At 36.0% G+C, this 18319-nt stretch overlaps 1 protein-coding gene across 1 annotated transcript in view; it reads right to left on the bottom strand.

Annotated features, from left to right (window-relative positions):
• Window positions 1-18319, bottom strand: part of DYNC1H1 (dynein cytoplasmic 1 heavy chain 1) — a 104190-nt gene that overhangs the window by 78247 nt on the left and 7624 nt on the right. Inside the window, exons 2-11 of the mRNA XM_044664610.1 lie at window positions 15030-15117; window positions 10537-10710; window positions 10120-10375; window positions 7891-8077; window positions 7059-7330; window positions 6738-6965; window positions 4281-5357; window positions 3345-3524; window positions 1935-2084; window positions 601-747 (exon numbers count right to left, since the gene is read on the bottom strand). Of these exons, the coding sequence (XP_044520545.1) occupies window positions 601-747; window positions 1935-2084; window positions 3345-3524; window positions 4281-5357; window positions 6738-6965; window positions 7059-7330; window positions 7891-8077; window positions 10120-10375; window positions 10537-10710; window positions 15030-15117 (2759 nt within the window). The remainder of the gene's footprint in view (window positions 1-600; window positions 748-1934; window positions 2085-3344; window positions 3525-4280; window positions 5358-6737; window positions 6966-7058; window positions 7331-7890; window positions 8078-10119; window positions 10376-10536; window positions 10711-15029; window positions 15118-18319) is intronic.

The following is an 18319-nucleotide window of genomic DNA, read 5'->3' as shown; positions in this document are numbered from 1 at the left end:
TTGTAAAGTTCCTTCTCACAACCATTATACTGGCAAAGATGACCAAAAAAGGAGAGTGTTTGGAGGGGCTCCAGGAAGACAGGCATACTAATACATTGCTGGTGAGCTGTGAATTGGTCTAGCCTTTCTAAAAAACAACACAAAACTATAGCTCAAAAGTCTCTAACCTGTACATACTCTGAAATAGTGATACAATTTTTGAGCTTGTGGTTCAAAGAGATAAAGTAAAAAAGGACCTGTACATTTAGAAAATATTCTTAACCATCCCTTTAGCAAGGAACTGGAAACCAATAGAGTGGCTTGCCCATCAATTAAGAAATGGCTAGACAAATTTTAATATAAGAATAAATTATGCTATTTATGCTATGGTATATTATGCTATAAGACATAACAAAAGGGAAGGTTTCAAGAGAACCTGGAAAACTTATAAAAACTGATGCAACATGAAGTGATTTGGGCAGTTCCTACAGGATGAATTGACTAGCAGGGCCTTTGGGGGTAGGGGGAATGGACATCACAGGAATCTCTGAACAGTGGCTAATTCATATAAGGTCGTACAGGATGAAATGTTTAGGAACCATTGGTTACTTTAATGCTTACCTGATACCTCTGACTCTGAATTCTGGGAAGTGAAAGTATTATTGTCTTCCAGGAAAACATTTCTTGATAGAGCTTGTATCTGCATTCTTCAATTGGTGGATTCAAATAAATCACCTGATTGGTTATTCTTAATTCATGAACAACATTCTGGAAAAAAAAATAGGTTGCTAATAAAATAACCTGAATAAATTTACACACACACACACACACACACACACACACACACACACACACACACACACTCTCCCTTCTCTGAATTTTTATAACACTAGATCAGAACAACTCTTAAATACTGACAAATATAAAGAGTTCAGAATCATAGGACTTCACTGACTAATTAAATTAGGTTGGATATGCTTTATAATGCAGGCCAGCAATAAATATGCAACATCAAAAGCACTGGTGAAAGTAATAAAGCACTTTCAAAATTGGTGATTTTGAAACCGGCTGAAAACTTTCAACAACTTATATTTAATTTCGATTCAGTCTCTAACTACATATGGCTAAATATGACCTCCAAGGAACTTTATTTATGATCACTAAATTATGATTCTCTAAAGGTTTAAATCAGTCTAATAATGATAAAACCAAACTACACCCATGTTGTTCAAAAAAGGATGTTTAAAGCATTATGAACAACTAACTACTACTCATATCTATATCAGCACTTTCTTCACAACAATTTCAGATGGACTGTGCAAGTTATTATTCCCAACGTAAAAATGAGAAGACCAAAGTCCAGAAAAGTTAAGTAACTTGTTTATGCTTACAACCCAACTAATAAATATTCAGATTTGAATCCATCAATCCTGACCAAATCTAGTTACCATTCTTCTACCCACACTGCTATGAAAGAGAAAAATCTAGCCAGTAAGGAAAAAAGGAAGTTGATTCATTGAACGAAATCTTTGATAAACATTTCTTACTAATTAAAGTAATTTTTTTCCTAGATAAAGTCTATTAAGTTAAGGTTTACAATGTACTTAAGCAGGGATTCCGTTAATTATTCATATTCACCAAGAAGCAGAAGTTGCATAGAATAAGAAGGGACAAAATAGCACTATGGTATATCTCTACTAGTTAATTCTTAATTTGTTGTTTTGGTTTAAAAAATACAAAACTAGTGACAAAATTTCTGGGAAAAATTTGAGACAAGTCACTTACTTGCCTCATATTAATTTCTTATTTAATTGAATATTATTCATATTTAAGCCTTTATATTCATTTCTTAAAGATTATTTCCTAAAAGTCAGCAGTCATGCATGAAAAAGAGATGTTGAATGAGATTTATCAGTGAGGGGATCAGAAGGCATCTCTGACCCCAGGATACTTACTTTAATCTTTGGCTCACCACCTGGTTTGTGACTAACTTGAGGAGCATCTGTATCCATATCAACTTCAGCTTTATCATCTGCCTGTCCAAGAAGAACTTGAGTCCAAGCCCTCAGGCCAGCTTGTAAACGAACACCTAATATTCTTTCAATCTAAAGAGAAGGAAATGCTATTATTAATCAAGAACAAATTTTTATTCCAACTCCTCCTTTACATCCTTTTCTCCTTCTAAAAAAAATCTAGATATTTTAGCTGTGAAAGGGTAGGAAGAGGTATAATGCTTTTTCTGACTGCCTCTACTTCCTCACTTTTCAACCTCTTATCTGACTTCTGATCTCATCATTCAATCAAAATGGCTCTATAATAAAAGTATCTTAAGATCTCTTAATTTTTATATCTAATGGCCTTTTTAAAATCTTCACCCTTTAAAAAAAATTCTTACCTTAGACTTTAGTTTTAGAATCATTACCAGGTATTGTACATTGTACAAAAGTGCCAAATAAATCTTTGTTGAATAAAGTTGTTAGCCTTGCCCATTATGCCCTACCAACTAAACTACTTAGAGATACCCATATCCACATACAATACATGGGATTTTAAGAGAAACTGTGGAACCAGAAACTGAAAGGAAGTAAGCTAGTTTTGAATGGCAAGATTAAGTTAAGCAGCCAGGAAGGAGTGGGTAGGGAGATGTTCTTCCTTCCCCCTCAGTGCCCCAAAATTCTTTTTTTTTTTTTTGCTTTACTTTGTTATCCTATTTGAAATTTTATCAAATAAATGGCTGAATTAACAACAAACAACAAAAAAAATCCTCTTCTGAACAGTGTGTACTTCTGGAAGCAGTCATATTATTTGCTTTAGTTAGTTCCATTAGATAGTTTCCTTCCTAATACCCAAAACTTTGGTGATAATAAGGATATTCATGGTTTTGATTTGGGGATACCAGGAAAAAAAAAAAAAAACCCACTGAGTCCTGTAGAGAGTAGTGCCAAGCCTGTAGTGCAGACAGAACAAGAGCACTAAGAGAAGTAATAGGTATTGAAACAGAAGTAGAAGGGTACTATAAATAAAATTCCTTAATTTTGAAATTTTTCCCCATACCCAAGAAAGGTGAAAAGCTTTTCCCACCCAAAACCAATATTAGTACTAATTAATCACATTATAAGTTAAATGAGAATTCTGAGGATAACCTTGGAATTTACCACTTCCTTTACTTTTATAAGATTCTAATGGAAAAGATGGCCTACATTCAGTTTCAATCAATACTCCAAATTTCCAATTTATAAATTATAATTTAGAATATGATCCAATACTAAGCTGGGTACTGCTTGTATTAGCTTTGGAAAAGAAAATTATTACTACCTTTCTCAGGGGAAAAGATCAGTTTTCAAGGACCCCCAACCATTCCTTACCTCCATGTCGAGTTTATTGACCCAAATGGGTAAATTGGAATAGGAATGAAGATTCAAATCATCCACAGCTTTCTGGACTCTATTCAAGATCTCAGAGAAAGTCTTGTGATCATACATACAAGTTTCTAAGGAACGAACTTCAAGGTCTATTTTTTCCTCAATAATAAGTAGATCATCCACCTGTAGAGCAACAGATATAATATTTAAGTCATCATTCTAGTTTGTTGCAACAATTTCAATTTATATACTTTTCCCCTGGTTACTTGAACAATTTTACTAGTGAGTTTATAGTAGGAGTAGAAAAGAACCAAATATTCAAAGGAGGTTAATCTCAATTTCTGATGATCCACATTCAGTTTCAATACTAGACATAAGTAAAGGCACACTTCCTTTCCAATTCTTTTCACCAAGACATTTATCCCTAAAGAATCTGAGTGAAGAAAATTTTTCTTCCACTGCTCAACTTCCAACATTATATATTAGCTAAAACCAGCCTTGAAACACTATAAACTTGTTTATTTTAAAAGAAATTAAGTATCAAAGCTACAAAATATTTTAGGTTTTTGGCTTATTAAAATACTTAGTACATCCCTAGAATACCTAACAAAGGAACAAGAAGGGGGATGCACTGTGGGTTCATAGTACTGAGGATTCACTGATAAGGATACTTCCTTTCCATTCAATGTAGATCAGTATATTCTCTGCAACATATAGTCTAAAGAGAGTTGCCTAGGCATGGAAAAGTGAATTATAGGGTCACACAATCAGTATATGTCAAAGGCTGGACCTGAACTCAACTCTTCCTGGCTCTAAGGCTGGCTGTCTATCCACTGCCACACTGTCTGCCTTTGCCCTTGATAAACAAGGATTACATAGAATGGTAATTACTGCTGATTTTTAAAACATTTGTCAAATCATTTTTAATGTAAAACACACCTTTTCTTGAAAGTTGAACACAGTCTCTGCCAGCCGCTGAACGTAAGGGTCGAGCTTGTAGGATTCCCACACCAAGGCAATGCCTTCTCCAATCAGTGCTTGCACTTCTTTCTTCAGGCCAGCCACCAAAAGTGAGATGGTATTGCGCTCTTCCACTTTCTCACAAGTGCGCTCATAGGTACGGACACTTTCAATCAGAGAGATAGCAAATGGATAAAGCTGGTTTGCCTGATGGGCCTTGTTCACAATTGCCAATGGCACTCGGAATCCAAGCCATTTGAGATTCCGAACTTCTTTTGAAAGTGTAATGATCTCGGGAAGGAAGTTAACTTTTAGTTTAAGAACATTTCCACTTCGCCCTCTAACCCGAGTGCTTTCAATGGTGAAAATACGACCAGAGACACCAAGGTTACGCTGTTGCACCTTCCTTGCCCAATCATCAAATATTTCTTGAGTGTTAAGCTTCATGCGGAAACTGTCTCCATCCTGCTTGAGTTTCTGGCCTTCAACATGGTTCTCCCAACCTTTGCCCAGGACATCTTCAACTCGTTTCATGTAGGCAGTAAGTTGTCTATCGATCTGTTTAGCCCAGATAATGGACCCAGATACTGGCGGCAAATCACGAACATGACTCATTTTACAGGCTTGACTTTGAGGGTACTGAACCTTGAATTTGTCATGAAGCGACTCAATGTCATCTTTAACACGCTGGATTAGCTGCGTCTGATATTCACGAATGGCACCACGAATGTGAGGCCTGACAAACAGGGCATTGAACCTGGAGAAGATCCTGAACATTTCATTCGCATTCTTTGCTGTGCCAAGTTGATCCCTAAGGCGAGCAGTGATTCGGGTTTCTACTCTGTCAATTCTCTCATCATATCTCTTCATTGCAGCCTCCCAGGCTTCTGTACCTTCTTTAGAAACATCTAACCCATCTACTTCCTTGACATTCTCATAAGCAAGGTTTACTTCTTCAATAGCATTAGCATCAGCAGCATCAAAAAGAACTTCGGCTACTTTTATATCCGGGGGTTCGGGCACATCTCCTTGACTCTGTTGGGCAACAGCAGTGACCTGAAGAGGAAAGTGTGAAGAAAAAAACATCCCAAGAGTTTGAATTTCAATGAACATCAGTACAATGTTACATACTGCATACAAGTTAATGCAGTATTTCATCTTAATTCAAGCATTGTATCAACCACAGCACAACAAAGTAAAACACAAAAGGATAACTATGAGTATGAAATTCTTTTGCTTACAATCCAGCTAACTGTACAAACCTATGTTTTCAGTATTTAGCTTTTCATTATCCTGTAGGTAAGTCTGAATTTTAAAATTCAACCATGAGATACACAATGAAGATATGTCTCATGCTCAATAGGTAATTTCAAATGGTTCTAGTTACTTTGCAGAAAAGTGTCTCAGCATTTAGAATATTTTTAATGCTGGAATTCTATAGTAATTTTTTACTCTAACAATATATCAGTATATAATCTTACCAAAACTAATCATAAACATAAGACTGAATATTATCAAACTTTTGCATAAGCTTAATTGGTGAAAACTATTTAGTAAAACATTAAATTAGATTTCAACAAGTCAAGAAAAAACTTGGGACTGCTTTTCTTAAATGTCGGCCAATAATTTCTTGTTGACTTATTACGTATTAATCTCTATAATAAATGCTATAAGAGTATAATGGTCTTTGCTGAATAAGAAAACACAGTATAGCTAAGCACTTGAAAAATGTGAACTGCTATTTAGCATCAAGAAGCAATTCTTAAAAGGCACACTAATTATAACTGCAAGCACTTGGTACAATAGAACATTAATTAGTTAAGTATAATCAGCAAATGTTTCCAAAGGTAAGTTTTAAGTTTAATTTTAGGTTGGTAGAAAAGGGTCAGAAATTTTAGGAAAGAATAATAATTTTTGCAAAAGGTACAGAAGCAAGGATGGATAGGTAATAGGTGAACAAATCTATTTAACTAATAAACAATGAGGTTAGTTTGAGTGGAAGAAATAAGACTTGGTGGAGAGAGGGAAAAGAGAAGGGAGGTAAGCAAGAAAGAAGATACCTTATAGAAAAGAGGAGAAAATAAACCTCCTTCCCCTCTTTTCAGAAGGGGAAGACAAAGAATATGGAACAATGCTTATGCTCTCAGACTTGATGGATATGTTGGAGAGTTTGGTTGAATTGCCTTTTCTTCTCTCTCTCTCTCTCTCTTTTTTTTTTTTTAATCTTTGCTACAAGGGAGGGTTCTCTGGGGAGAAGGAGGAGGAATGTATTTGGAGCTAAGATTATTACAAAAAAGAAACTATCAATAAAAGAAACCTTGAATGTGCTTGAGTGTGTTCTAGCAACTCCACTTAAGCACAGGCAAATTACAAGTATGAAAGGCAGAAAAAGCACAAAACGAATGTTTCCAAAGACTCCTAGGATTGGATCCTTACCTGTGGCCTCAGCACTCGGACAATGACAGCTCTGAGCTGTTCGTGCTGGCGCCTGAACTTCCTCATTTGGTCAAGGCGGGCCTGAAGTTTTCTGTGCGCAGGGTTAATCCTCCAGACCATCTTCAGGTTTTCTTCTCTTTTTCTCTTGACAATGTCTCTTAGTAGCACCTGCAATTTCTCATACTCATCGTCCCATGTCTGGAAAACTTCGAAACATGCAACCATGACCTAGCAAGGCATAAACAAGGGTGGAAATAGTTTCAAAACAATCTTTTTTTCTGTCATTTGAAAGTATTGTTTTACTATTGCATTCAAACGTACCTTTTCAAATTCTTCATAAGCCACGTGCATGAGTTTTCTTGTCCCCAACACTTTGAGGAGCTGAGAACTGAGGTCTCTTGAAATGGCCTCCACCAGGCGCAGAGCCCTCTGAATTGGATATTTTGTATTTCTGATTTTTCTCAAGTGGGTAAAAATTGCAACAAGGGCCTGCCTTATTTTGTCAAGTTCAGTAGCAGATAGCAAATCATTCAGAGGGAAATCTTTCATCAGAGGGTTATAGTCATTTACAGTTTCCAAAGCCTGTTTCAGACCTAGAGTATAATAAAGAAAAGTTAATCATTGTCTTTTTTTTAGGGATAACTGTTATGTACCACTACATCAGAAATTAGAAGATTGAGGTTCTAGTTCTGATTCTGAATTTACTAATTCAATGATCCTAGGCCATGTCTTTCACATGGCCTACTGGTTAGCCTTTTTCTCACATGGCATTGGTCATAGAATTTCAGAAGAAGCCCAGTTACCACAGTTCACTATTGAGTCAAACCTATCTTGACAGTTCTGTAGACATGGAAAACTAGGAATTTTTAGATGGTAGGGGAGGGAGTGGAGAAAGGAAAAATGGAAGTAGTGAGGAGAAAGAATTGGGAGTAGATCACAGGAAAACTATTTTCCCCCTTGAGTTTTTTAAATGGATATTATTCCTTATCATCTTCTTTCATTACCAGGCTGAAAAATGTTTGGCTGGTAGTAAGGGTAAGAGCAGACTATATGGCCAAAAGATACATAAAAAAGGTAAAGTGTGCGAGAAAGCCCAATATGTTATTAATTCTGCCAAAAATCATTAGAATGAAACATTAACACATTTTTTTACCTGTATCTGTGTCAAAGCTGACTGTTGCATGAAAACGTTTGCCATGCTTCAAGATATCCAGAGTTAGAAGAACCTCTGGGCTTTCTCGCTTTTCCTGAATACGGTACAAAGCACGTTCCAAATTTAGCCAAAAACTTATTTCCTGTAAGGCAGTTCCTGATGCTGGATCTCGGTCTAGTTTGGTCACCTTTAAAGATAAATAATATATTATTAACTAAAAAGAAATCAAACAAACAAAAAAGCATTTACCTAGTACCTGGTATGTACCAGGACCATTCTAGTTGGTAGGGATACAAAGACAAAAATCAAATACTTCTTGCCCTCTAGGAGGTAACATTCTATAAAGGAAGACAATATACATAAAGAAGCATAATAATCAAGCAAAGGTTGTTTTTTAAATACTGTTGCAACTGAAAACTAAATGTATTAATTAAAAATTCAATCTTATATAACTCAAGTTGGTTTTCTTTATTAGGAACAAAAGTTGTTTTACTTAGGAAATAAAAAATTAGGAAAACCAAAATGAAAGGTTATCTGTGGCTTGGCCCTGTGTAATGTAAAAAATGTAAAAAAATATCATTTTTATTAATTACTTGGTTAAAGACATGGATGGACAATATTCCAATTTCCAAAAAGCATAGGAGGGATAGTTAACAAAGTGGATGACAAAGTCAAGATCCAAAAAAGGGACTGACAAGCTTGAACAGTGGATGACTCTAATAAGGAAAAATTTAATAGGGTTAAATATGAAGTCATACAACTAGGTTTTTAAAAATCACATTATAATATAGGATAAGAGAGTCTTAACTGATTTGTCTTTTAAAAAAACAGGATTTTAGTGGATTGTAAGTGCAATCTAAGCAATAGTATGATAAAGCAGCCAAAAAACTGTCCTTGGGCTAAAGGAGGGAGAACTACCCAAAATAAGGTCCTTTGTACCTCCAATTCTCTATATGCTCCTATGAAAAAGGAGATTGATGGCCCTGCTCTAAATATCCTGACTAAACTACATCTGGAATGCTGTGCTCAGTTCTGCGTATCAATTTTTAAAGGACATATATGCTGGAAAGTGCCTGGAGGACAACCAAGTAGATAGTACAATGGATAAACTGCTAGGTATGGAGTCGGGAAGACCTGAGTTCAAATTTAGCCTCAGTCTTTACTAGCTCTGTGACCTGGGCAAGTCACTCTTTGAACAGTAAAGGAAAACTTTAAGGAGGAAAATTTAGGATTGATGGAAAGAAACAACTTTTTTGATTCATTGGATTATAGCTGAATAGTTCACAAACTTGTCTTAGTTTTCTCATCTGTAAAATAGGAATAATAGTAGCACCAATTCCTAGGAATATGTGATAATAATTGTAAAGCACTTAGTACAGTGTCTGGCATATTATAGGCAATATATATGTTAGCTATTATTATTGTTATAAGAATAAAGAGTCTTGCCATGGTTGAAGGAACTAGGGGTGTCTATCCTAGAGATGAGAAGCCTCAAAGGAGGTATAATAGCTATCATTAAGTATTTAAAGGGTCATCAAGCAAAAAAAAAAGATTAGATTTATTTACTAGTTCCAAAGGGAAAAACCAGGAACAAAGGGTAAAAGTGGCAAAAGGGCAAAAATAGATTTGATGTTCAGGAAAAGCTTCTTAACTACAAGTAAAGCTCTCCAAAAGTGGAATGGCTGCCTCAGGAGGCAGCAGGATCCTCTTCATTAGAAGTCTTCAAATGGTCAATGAGAGGCTAGAATGGACCATCTGAGCAGTAAGGATTTTTTTTTGCATATGTGTTCAACTAGACGGCTGCTGAGGTTTGCTTCAACTCTAAAATTCCAAGGAACCCTATAGGTAATCACATCCTAAAGAAATCATTGTTGGGGTACCCTGGAGATGAAAGGTTCCAGGTTCAAATATAGCTTCACACACTTCCTGGCTATGTGACCTTAACCCCAATTACCTAGTTCTTACAGTTCTTCTGGGTTCACAGTTCTTCTGCCTTGGAACCAATACTTAATATCAATTCTAAGAAGAAGGTAAGGATTTTTGAAAAACTTATTGTTTAGCTTAGTATTTCCAATATCAAATTCATCCAAGTTCTAAAGCAATCCTTGGCAACAGCATTAATATCTTCTTTTGGAGAAAAGGGTAAGAGAGAAATTTGGGTTTGTTTTTCAATGAAGATCTCAAACTACACTGTGTAAAGTAAACATTTTTGGCACTTATTCCTCTTACTTTCTGAATTTCTCGTATCCAACGGTTGACTCCAGACTGCAGTTGATTCAGGAAAGTTGGATCTTCAACCTTATCCCCAAAGTCTGTAACCTTTGGTTTTTCTCCACGTTCATAACATTGTTTTGCAACATTTGTAATAATTGGATGAATTGGTAAACTAATTTCTGGAATTTCAATATTCTGCTGCAAATGAAGAAGCCCCATCTCAAGTTCTGCAATCTTTTTCTCAACTGAAGGAGCCATTTTATCACCATCCCTAAAAAAGATACAAAACATCTCAAAATCAAAACATGCCTAAAGTCTACCAATAGATTACAAAAGTTTCTGCCTCTTTTTAACAGGTAGTACTACTTCACATGTAACAATCTTAGTAACTTGTTTCATATTTCAAAAGCAAATCAAAGGAAAGATTTTTACCTATCTGCTTTGCCAGACTCTCTAATGTAGGACTTAAAAAATGGAGCCACTGCATTGCTAATGAAAGAATGTAATGTCTCATATGGAGAATCTTCACTTAGTGTTAGAACGCGAAGCTGGGAAGATACTGGTTTGTCCGCATCAATTACTGGTGTACGTTTAATGAATGCAAGACTGAAAAAGAAAAGAGAAGAAAAATATTTTAACAGGTTTCACTTAAATAGAGCAACCATTTCCTAGTAAATACATGGTCAAAACAAATGAACAGGCAGTTAGTTCTCAAAATAATAAATACAAGCTTCTAACAACTATATGAACAAATGCTCTAACTCGGTAATGGGCAAACTTTTTAAAGAGGGGACCAAAGGAAAGTAAATGCTCATCTATCAGTCCGTTTCTAAGGCAAATCTTTCAAAGTTTCATTGTATTGTATCCTACTAGTATTCATCAGATTAGGAATAATGTCGCTCAACCAGATAGAACATTTCAGGGGGCTGCATCTGGCCCACACACCATAGTTTGCCCATCACTGCTCTAAATCATTAGTTACAAAAGGAATTACAAATTGAATTCTTAGGTTCCCCTCTCACCCATCAGATTAGCAAACAGAAAACTGACAGCTGGAAAAGATGTAGGAGAATAAGACACAGCAATGCACTGCTGATGGGGCCGAAAAGTGTTCTATTTCAGAAAGCAATTAGGATAGGATCTATGCCTGAAATGTTACTAAACTGGACACACCCTTTGGCCCAGTGATACTAGTAGTTGGCATATATCCCAAAGAGATCAAAGAAAGGTAGGAAGGATTCATACACATAAAAATATTGATACAGTGTTAAGAGGAAAGAGCCAAGAGAATAATGTATACAATGGCAACATTATCATAAAGAAAAACAACTTTGAAAAACTTAAGAACTTTGAACAATACACTGACCAAATCTGACTCCAGAAGAATGATGGGAAATCACATTTCCACATCTTGGCAAAAAGTTAACAGACTAGACAGATACAGAAAGAGACATATTTTTGGACAATGCCAACATGTGGAATGTGGATTTTTTCTTTAATGGATTTTTATTTTTTACAAGGGAGGAAGGGCTTTTATTACCAAAAGGGGAAGGGAATTACAAGGTCAAAAGAGGATAAGTGACTGATGCCAAATAATTTTTTTAAATAAACAAAGAAAAAAACACTAATGAAACACAAAATACACAGAAGAGAGATGTTCAGAAAAGAAACCAGAAAAATAGTACTGTTGTTACAACTGTTAAATTTAATATATACTTTAAAAAACTATAGATAACAGATCCAGTTTCATATATAACCTTTTTTCCTATTCTTCAAGTATGAAGATGTCATGCTTTTTTACATTTTATTAGTTCATAGTTTAAAAGGAACATTAAAATTTTTTTTAGTATATCACTCAGCTAAAAGGACCAAAACTGAGCTATATACCATCAGAAGCTTATATACTTAGAGCTTTTTCTAAGAGGTGATGGATTTCTGTGAATAAATTCTTCTCCACATACCCTCGTTGATTAAAAGCAAGCATTTTTGTGCACTCTCTGGTCAGGATTACAGATATACTGTGTGACCATGAAAAAATAATGTTAACTATCTCATATACGGAGAAAACTCATGCTAATACTATCTGGATCTTAAATTGTCATTGTTGTGATTTTTGAGAGGTAGCTAGGTGACTCAGTAGATAAAGAGTGCTAGCTCTAAAATCAGGAAGACCTGATTTTCAAATCCTGCCTCAGACACTTACAGTGTATCTTCGGTAAGTCACTTTTTACACCTCCTGATAATCATTTCACTATCTTACTCACCACAATGGCTCTTCTACTTTTTCAACTGAGATCCCTCACATTTCAATGAAAAGTTTGCAGCCCTTCACAAAGCTCCCTATTCTAATGTGGAAATAGGTATCAAATGATAACATTTGTTCAACCCAGTGGAATGGCTTGTCAGCTCTGGGAGAGGGAAGAAAAGAATGGAAGGAAAGAAAATAAATCATGGAAACATGGAAAAATATTTTTAAAAATAAAATAAAAAATTTAAATGAAAAAAAAAAAGCTTCCTATTCTCCCCTCCTCTTCACCTGACATCACTAAGATACCCTCTACCACTATCTCCTCCTTCACCTGTCTCACATGAGATGGCTCTTCTCCCTGGCAAGGAAAACTTCACAAGCAATAACATTTCATCTCATTTTCCCTAGCACTCTGAGATTACCCCATCTAACATCCCCACTCATTCACTTATCTGTCAACTGGTTGCCTACAAAATATACTCATGTCCCCTCATCCTCAAAAAACCCTTTTTAAAGCCCTCCATCTCCAAAGGTTATCCTCTCATATTTCTCTTCCCTTCAGAAGCACAAACTCCTCGAGAATGCCATGTACAGTCAATGCCCCCATTTCCATTTTATTCACCCTCTTCTTAACTCTACAGTGACTTCTTATCTCATCATTCTCCTGAAACTACTTTTTCCAAAGTTTCCAGTGATCTTTTAATTATTAAATCTCATGGCCTTTTTTCAGTCTTTATTCTTCTTGACCTTGCTGCAGTCTTTGACATTGTCAAGAATCTTCTCCTTCTTGATACATTTCTCTCTAGGTTTCTACATTATTGCTGGTTTTCATTCGATCTGCTTAACTGTTCCTTCTCAGTATCCTTTACTGAATCTTTCATCCAGGTTACATCTGCTAATGGTACATATCCCCCCTAGGGCTCTATTCTTGCTCCTCTTCTCTCTCCACACACTTGGCAATCTCATCACCTCCCATATTATCTCTATTCAGATGATCTGGAGATCTATTTGTCTAGTCCTCACCAGTTTCCTGACCTTCAGTCTCACCTTCCAACTGCCTGAACTGAATATCCAGTCTAAAAATCATCCTCAATCTAAAACTCAGCATGTCCAAAATAGAACATTACCTTTCCCCAAAAAAACTACTCTACTCTTTGTAACTTCCCCATTGCTGTTGAAGAACTCACCATCCTTCCAACCATTTAGGTTTGCTACCCAAACATCATCAACGCCTCACTTTCAACAGCAAATCAGCTCCTCCCCATCCCAGCTAATTTGTTGCCAAGTTCTGTCCATGTTATCTTTGTTCTATCTCTTGGATATATCTTCCTCCCCTCTTATATTGCCACCTCACTAGAGCAGGTACTCATCATCTCACACCTGAACTTTTGCAATAAATATGGTAGACCCACTGTGGATGCCTGAAACTGCAGATACAAGTGAACACCTGCCAATCCCATATATGACATGTTTTTTTCTTGTACATGCATACTATAATAAAATTTAATTGATAAATTAAACACATAGAAAGGCATTGCCAACATTAAATACGGTAATAATAAAGTACATTGTACATTATTATACAGTACTGTATAGTAGTGCCCTCTTATCCATGAAGGATACATTCCAAGCTCCCTAGTGGATGCTTGAAACTATGAACAACTCTCACTTTAACTTTTAACAACTACATTAATTTTACTGTATAGTACTATGCTCTCTCTCTCTCCTCACTCCCACCCCTTGACGCAGCACTCCACAGCTTCCCCAACCCACACACACCTTAAAAAACACCCTCCAAATGAAAACAGAACTGACATGTAGAGACCACATCTGGACAGATGTGGGACAGAATCCTGTATAAAGAGATCTTTGACCTACTCCACAGACCAGGACCATATGAGGTACTATTGTAACCTACTTGGTGGGTTTCCTTGCTTCAAATCTCTCTCGACTCGTCTACCCTCCACTCAGTTACTGAATTTTCCCCAAAGACCAGCTCTTGATCCCCCCATCCAATAAACTCCAGTGGCTTCTCCTTACCTCCAAAATCAAATAAAAAAATCCTCTTTTAGGCATTCCCTAGGACCTTCCCAATCTCTGCATTTCCGAGCTTTTTCATCTTATTCTCCCCACTGACCATCCCACCCTACACACACACTTTTAAAATCCAGTAACACTGGCTTCTTTGCTGCTGATTGAACAAGACACTCTTATGTCCAGTCTCAAAGCATTTTCACTGTCTGTCCCCTATTCATGGAATGCTCTCCCTCATCATCTCCATTCCTTCAAGTTCTGTATTTCTTCAAGTCTCAGCTAAAATCCCTCCTTCTTTAAGTCCCCTAAATGCTAGTAACCTCTTCTGGGATTATTTCCAATTTATCCCTTGCACATGATTGTTTCCATGTTGTCTTTCCATTATTGTTATCTCCTTGAGAGCAAGGACTATCTCTTGCCTTTCTTTGTACCTGAGCAATAATCATAGTTCCTGGTAGCCAGAGGTTGTTTAATAAATGCTTACTGATTAAATTACTTAAAAACAGACTATCTTGGTTCTGTATTTATATCGCCAGGACTTAGTACGGTGCTTTAAAGATAGTAATGGCTTAATAAATGTCCTTTACTCATGTATTCATTATCTTGGCTCTGGTCAAATTCCATTTTAACTTTTACTACTCACCTATTGGACTTAAGTCCATAATGAATGTCAATGTTGATATTATAGGAAATAAATTCTTTTTCCTCTTCACCTTCATCACCAACATCCTCTATAAAACAAAAAACAAGGTTGTTTTTTTTAGTTTTTGTTAGTATTTACAGACACAATTAATTGTGAGATTACAGTTTAAGTTTCCAGGAATACTTGAAAAAAAAAAAGTCAATAAGAAATTACTTTAAAAATAACCTGTTTTAACTCTGACGTACCATCTCACACCTAGCAGATTAGCTAACATGACAGCAAAGGAAAGTAATAAATGTTGGAGGGGATGTGGCAAAATTGGGACACTGATGAATTGCTGGTGGAGTTGTGAATCAATCCAACCATTCTGGATGGCAATTTGGAACTATGCCCAAAGGGTGCTAAAAGACTGTCCGCCTTTTGATCCAGCCATACCACTGCTGAGTTTATACCCCAAAGAGATCATAGGGAAAAAGATTTGTACAAGAATATTTATAGCCGCACTCTCTGTGGTGGCAAAAAACTGGAAAAGGAGGGTATGTCCTTCAATTGGGGAATGGCTGAACAAATTGTGTTATATGTTGGGGATGGAATACTATTGTGCTGAAAGGAATAATGAACTGGAGGAATTTCCATGTGAACTGGAATGACCTCCAGGAATTGATGCAGAGTGAAAGGAGCAGAACCTTTTATACACAGATACACTGTGGTAAAATCAAATGTAATGGACTTCTCTAGTAGCAACTTCTCCAGGACAATTCTGAGGGACTTATGAGAAAAAACGCTATCCACATTCAGAGGAAGAACTCTGGGAGTAGAAACACAGAAGAAAAACAACTGCTTAAACATATGGATTGATGGGGATATGATTGGGGATATAGACTCTAAACAACCACTTCAGTGCAATTATCAATAATATGGAAATAGTGGGGTAGCTGGGTAGCTCAGTGGATTGAGAGCCAGCCCTAGAGACGGGAGGTACTAGGTTCAAATCTGGCCTCAGACACTGCCCAGCTGTGTGACCCTGGGCAAGTCACTTGACCCCCATTGCCTACCCTTACCACTCTTCTGCCTTGGAGCCAATACTTAGTATTGGCTCCTAGATGGAAGGTAGGGGTTAAAAAATATATATATATGGAAATAGGTCTTTATCAACATGTAAAACCCAGTACATGTAAATACCAGATACATGTAAAACCCAGTGGAATTGTGTGATGGCTATGGGGGGGGGGGGAGGAGTTAGAGGGGAAGGAAAGAGCATGAATGATGTAATCATGGAAAAATACCCCAAATTAATTAATTAAATAAAATTTTCAGGGCCAAAAACAAATAAATTGCTCGGCACCCGCCTAATTAAATAAATAAATAAATAAATGGGTGTGGCCTGTTTTTGTGACCTCAACAAAGAACACTTATCCTAAGAAATCTCAAATTAGTACACAGACTAATTACAATAGGTGACCAAAGCTACAAAAGCTGCACTTTTTTTGGTGACAACATACACAAGCAAAAATCATCTATAGGGATTTCTAATAAAGGACTTTATCAAAATGAATAATTTTAGTTTTGCCATCAATAACAGAGTACTATATCTATTTAATCATACTAAGCTATAAGACATCTTCTAATTCCACTTTCTCATTTCAAATATGTTGTCTGAAAGGTATTTTCTTCATTATTCTTGATATAAACAAGTACAAGGTGCACACTGGAACTTTACATCTTTTAAATCTGTCAGTACAAAGATACTTCCACAGAAAGCTCTTTGGAAGTCTGCACAGAATATGAAGGAAAAAAAGCATTTAATTAAGCACCTACTGTGTGCCAGGCACTGGGCTAAGGGCTTTCCAAATATGATTTCATTTGATGTGCTCTAATTTGATATGGTCAAACTTGGTTTGAGGAAAAGAAGCTCAGTATATGTTTTGTGTAACCTACTGTTTTCTTAAAGCTACTAATCAGTTGTTAAATATGTAAGGCAGTGTTTCTTAAATGATTTGACCAGAGGACACCTTTAAAAAAATATAACCTTTTTTTGCAGGGCTCTATGGTAAAGTCAGGAGGGGTAAACGTTACTAAGAGTAATAAGTCAAAAAATAAATTTAAAAAGAGTGATCAAATGATTTTTGTGAACTCAACCAAAGGCAGAGGTCAGAACTACAGGCTGGCATAGTATAGTGCCCTGGGATCAAAGGTTCCCCTGCTGTGTTGGGAGATGGGCCAATATCCCTTCTAAACAATTTTGTAATACTGAAATGTTTTTATTATTCTGAGTATAGATTGAACCATGCCTTTTTCACTTTTTTAGGTTTCTAGTTTTTTACTTTTTAACTTTTTTGCAACATGTCTAATAAGAAAATCATGTTTTGCATGATTTCACATGTATTACTAATATCATATTGCTTGCCTTCTCAAAGAGGGAAAGGGGATGAGTAGGAGGGAAAGAATTTGAAACTCGATTAAAAAAAAAGTCCTAAATAAATAAGGAAGGAAATGCTTCCATTGACATGCCCCCCAGCCAAATTACTCATTCCACAATATAGCATGAGAAGTGCTGATGCAAAGAGATAGTTGATGCAAACACTAAAATAATTCATAAAGAAGCAGTGTGTTCTAATGGATGGAAAGCTGGCTTTGGGGTCAGTAAGAACTGACACAAGATGACAAGAGTCACTCATTTAATCTCATTGTCCTAGTCAACTCTAATCTGTAGGCATAAGTGGGCTTGCTTTGCATTCAAAACATAGCTACCAAGGAATACTATACCTGATGAAATCAGAGGCCCAATACAAAATATAGGTAGATAGGTAGATGGATAGATAGACAGATAGATGGATAGACAGATGAGGTGGGGGAGACCCCATAGTCTTGGAAATAAACGTCAAATATTTTTCATCTCAAAACAAATGATCTAGGAAAAGGATGCTGCAAAATGGCTAATCAATGAAGCATGTGTTCTCAAATGTGCAAAAATGAAAGGAATTTCAGCTTCTATTGCTGGCTGTTCCTACTATATAACATGCAAAAAAATAGCCTTCATGGCATAAAAAACTGAACATACATCACCTTTTTCAGGATCAAAAGCATCTTTCTCAAAAATAAATACAATAAAATATTTTTTCTAAATGTTTCTAGATGTTTATTTATTCAACAGAACACAGAGGTTTTTTTTTTTTATTTTATGGTACTGTTAAAAAATTATAGAATGGATAGCATAAAAAAAGTATTTTCTCAGAATGAGAGCAAAGCCCATGGATGTGTATCTAAATGCAATATGCTTTTGAACACAA

Source organism: Gracilinanus agilis, chromosome 2 (genome assembly GCF_016433145.1).
Source record: "Gracilinanus agilis isolate LMUSP501 chromosome 2, AgileGrace, whole genome shotgun sequence".
In the NCBI taxonomy this organism is placed as follows: domain Eukaryota; kingdom Metazoa; phylum Chordata; class Mammalia; order Didelphimorphia; family Didelphidae; genus Gracilinanus; species Gracilinanus agilis.
The sequence above is the reverse complement of the archived record's forward strand: the minus strand, read 5'-3'. Positions and strand labels throughout refer to the sequence as shown.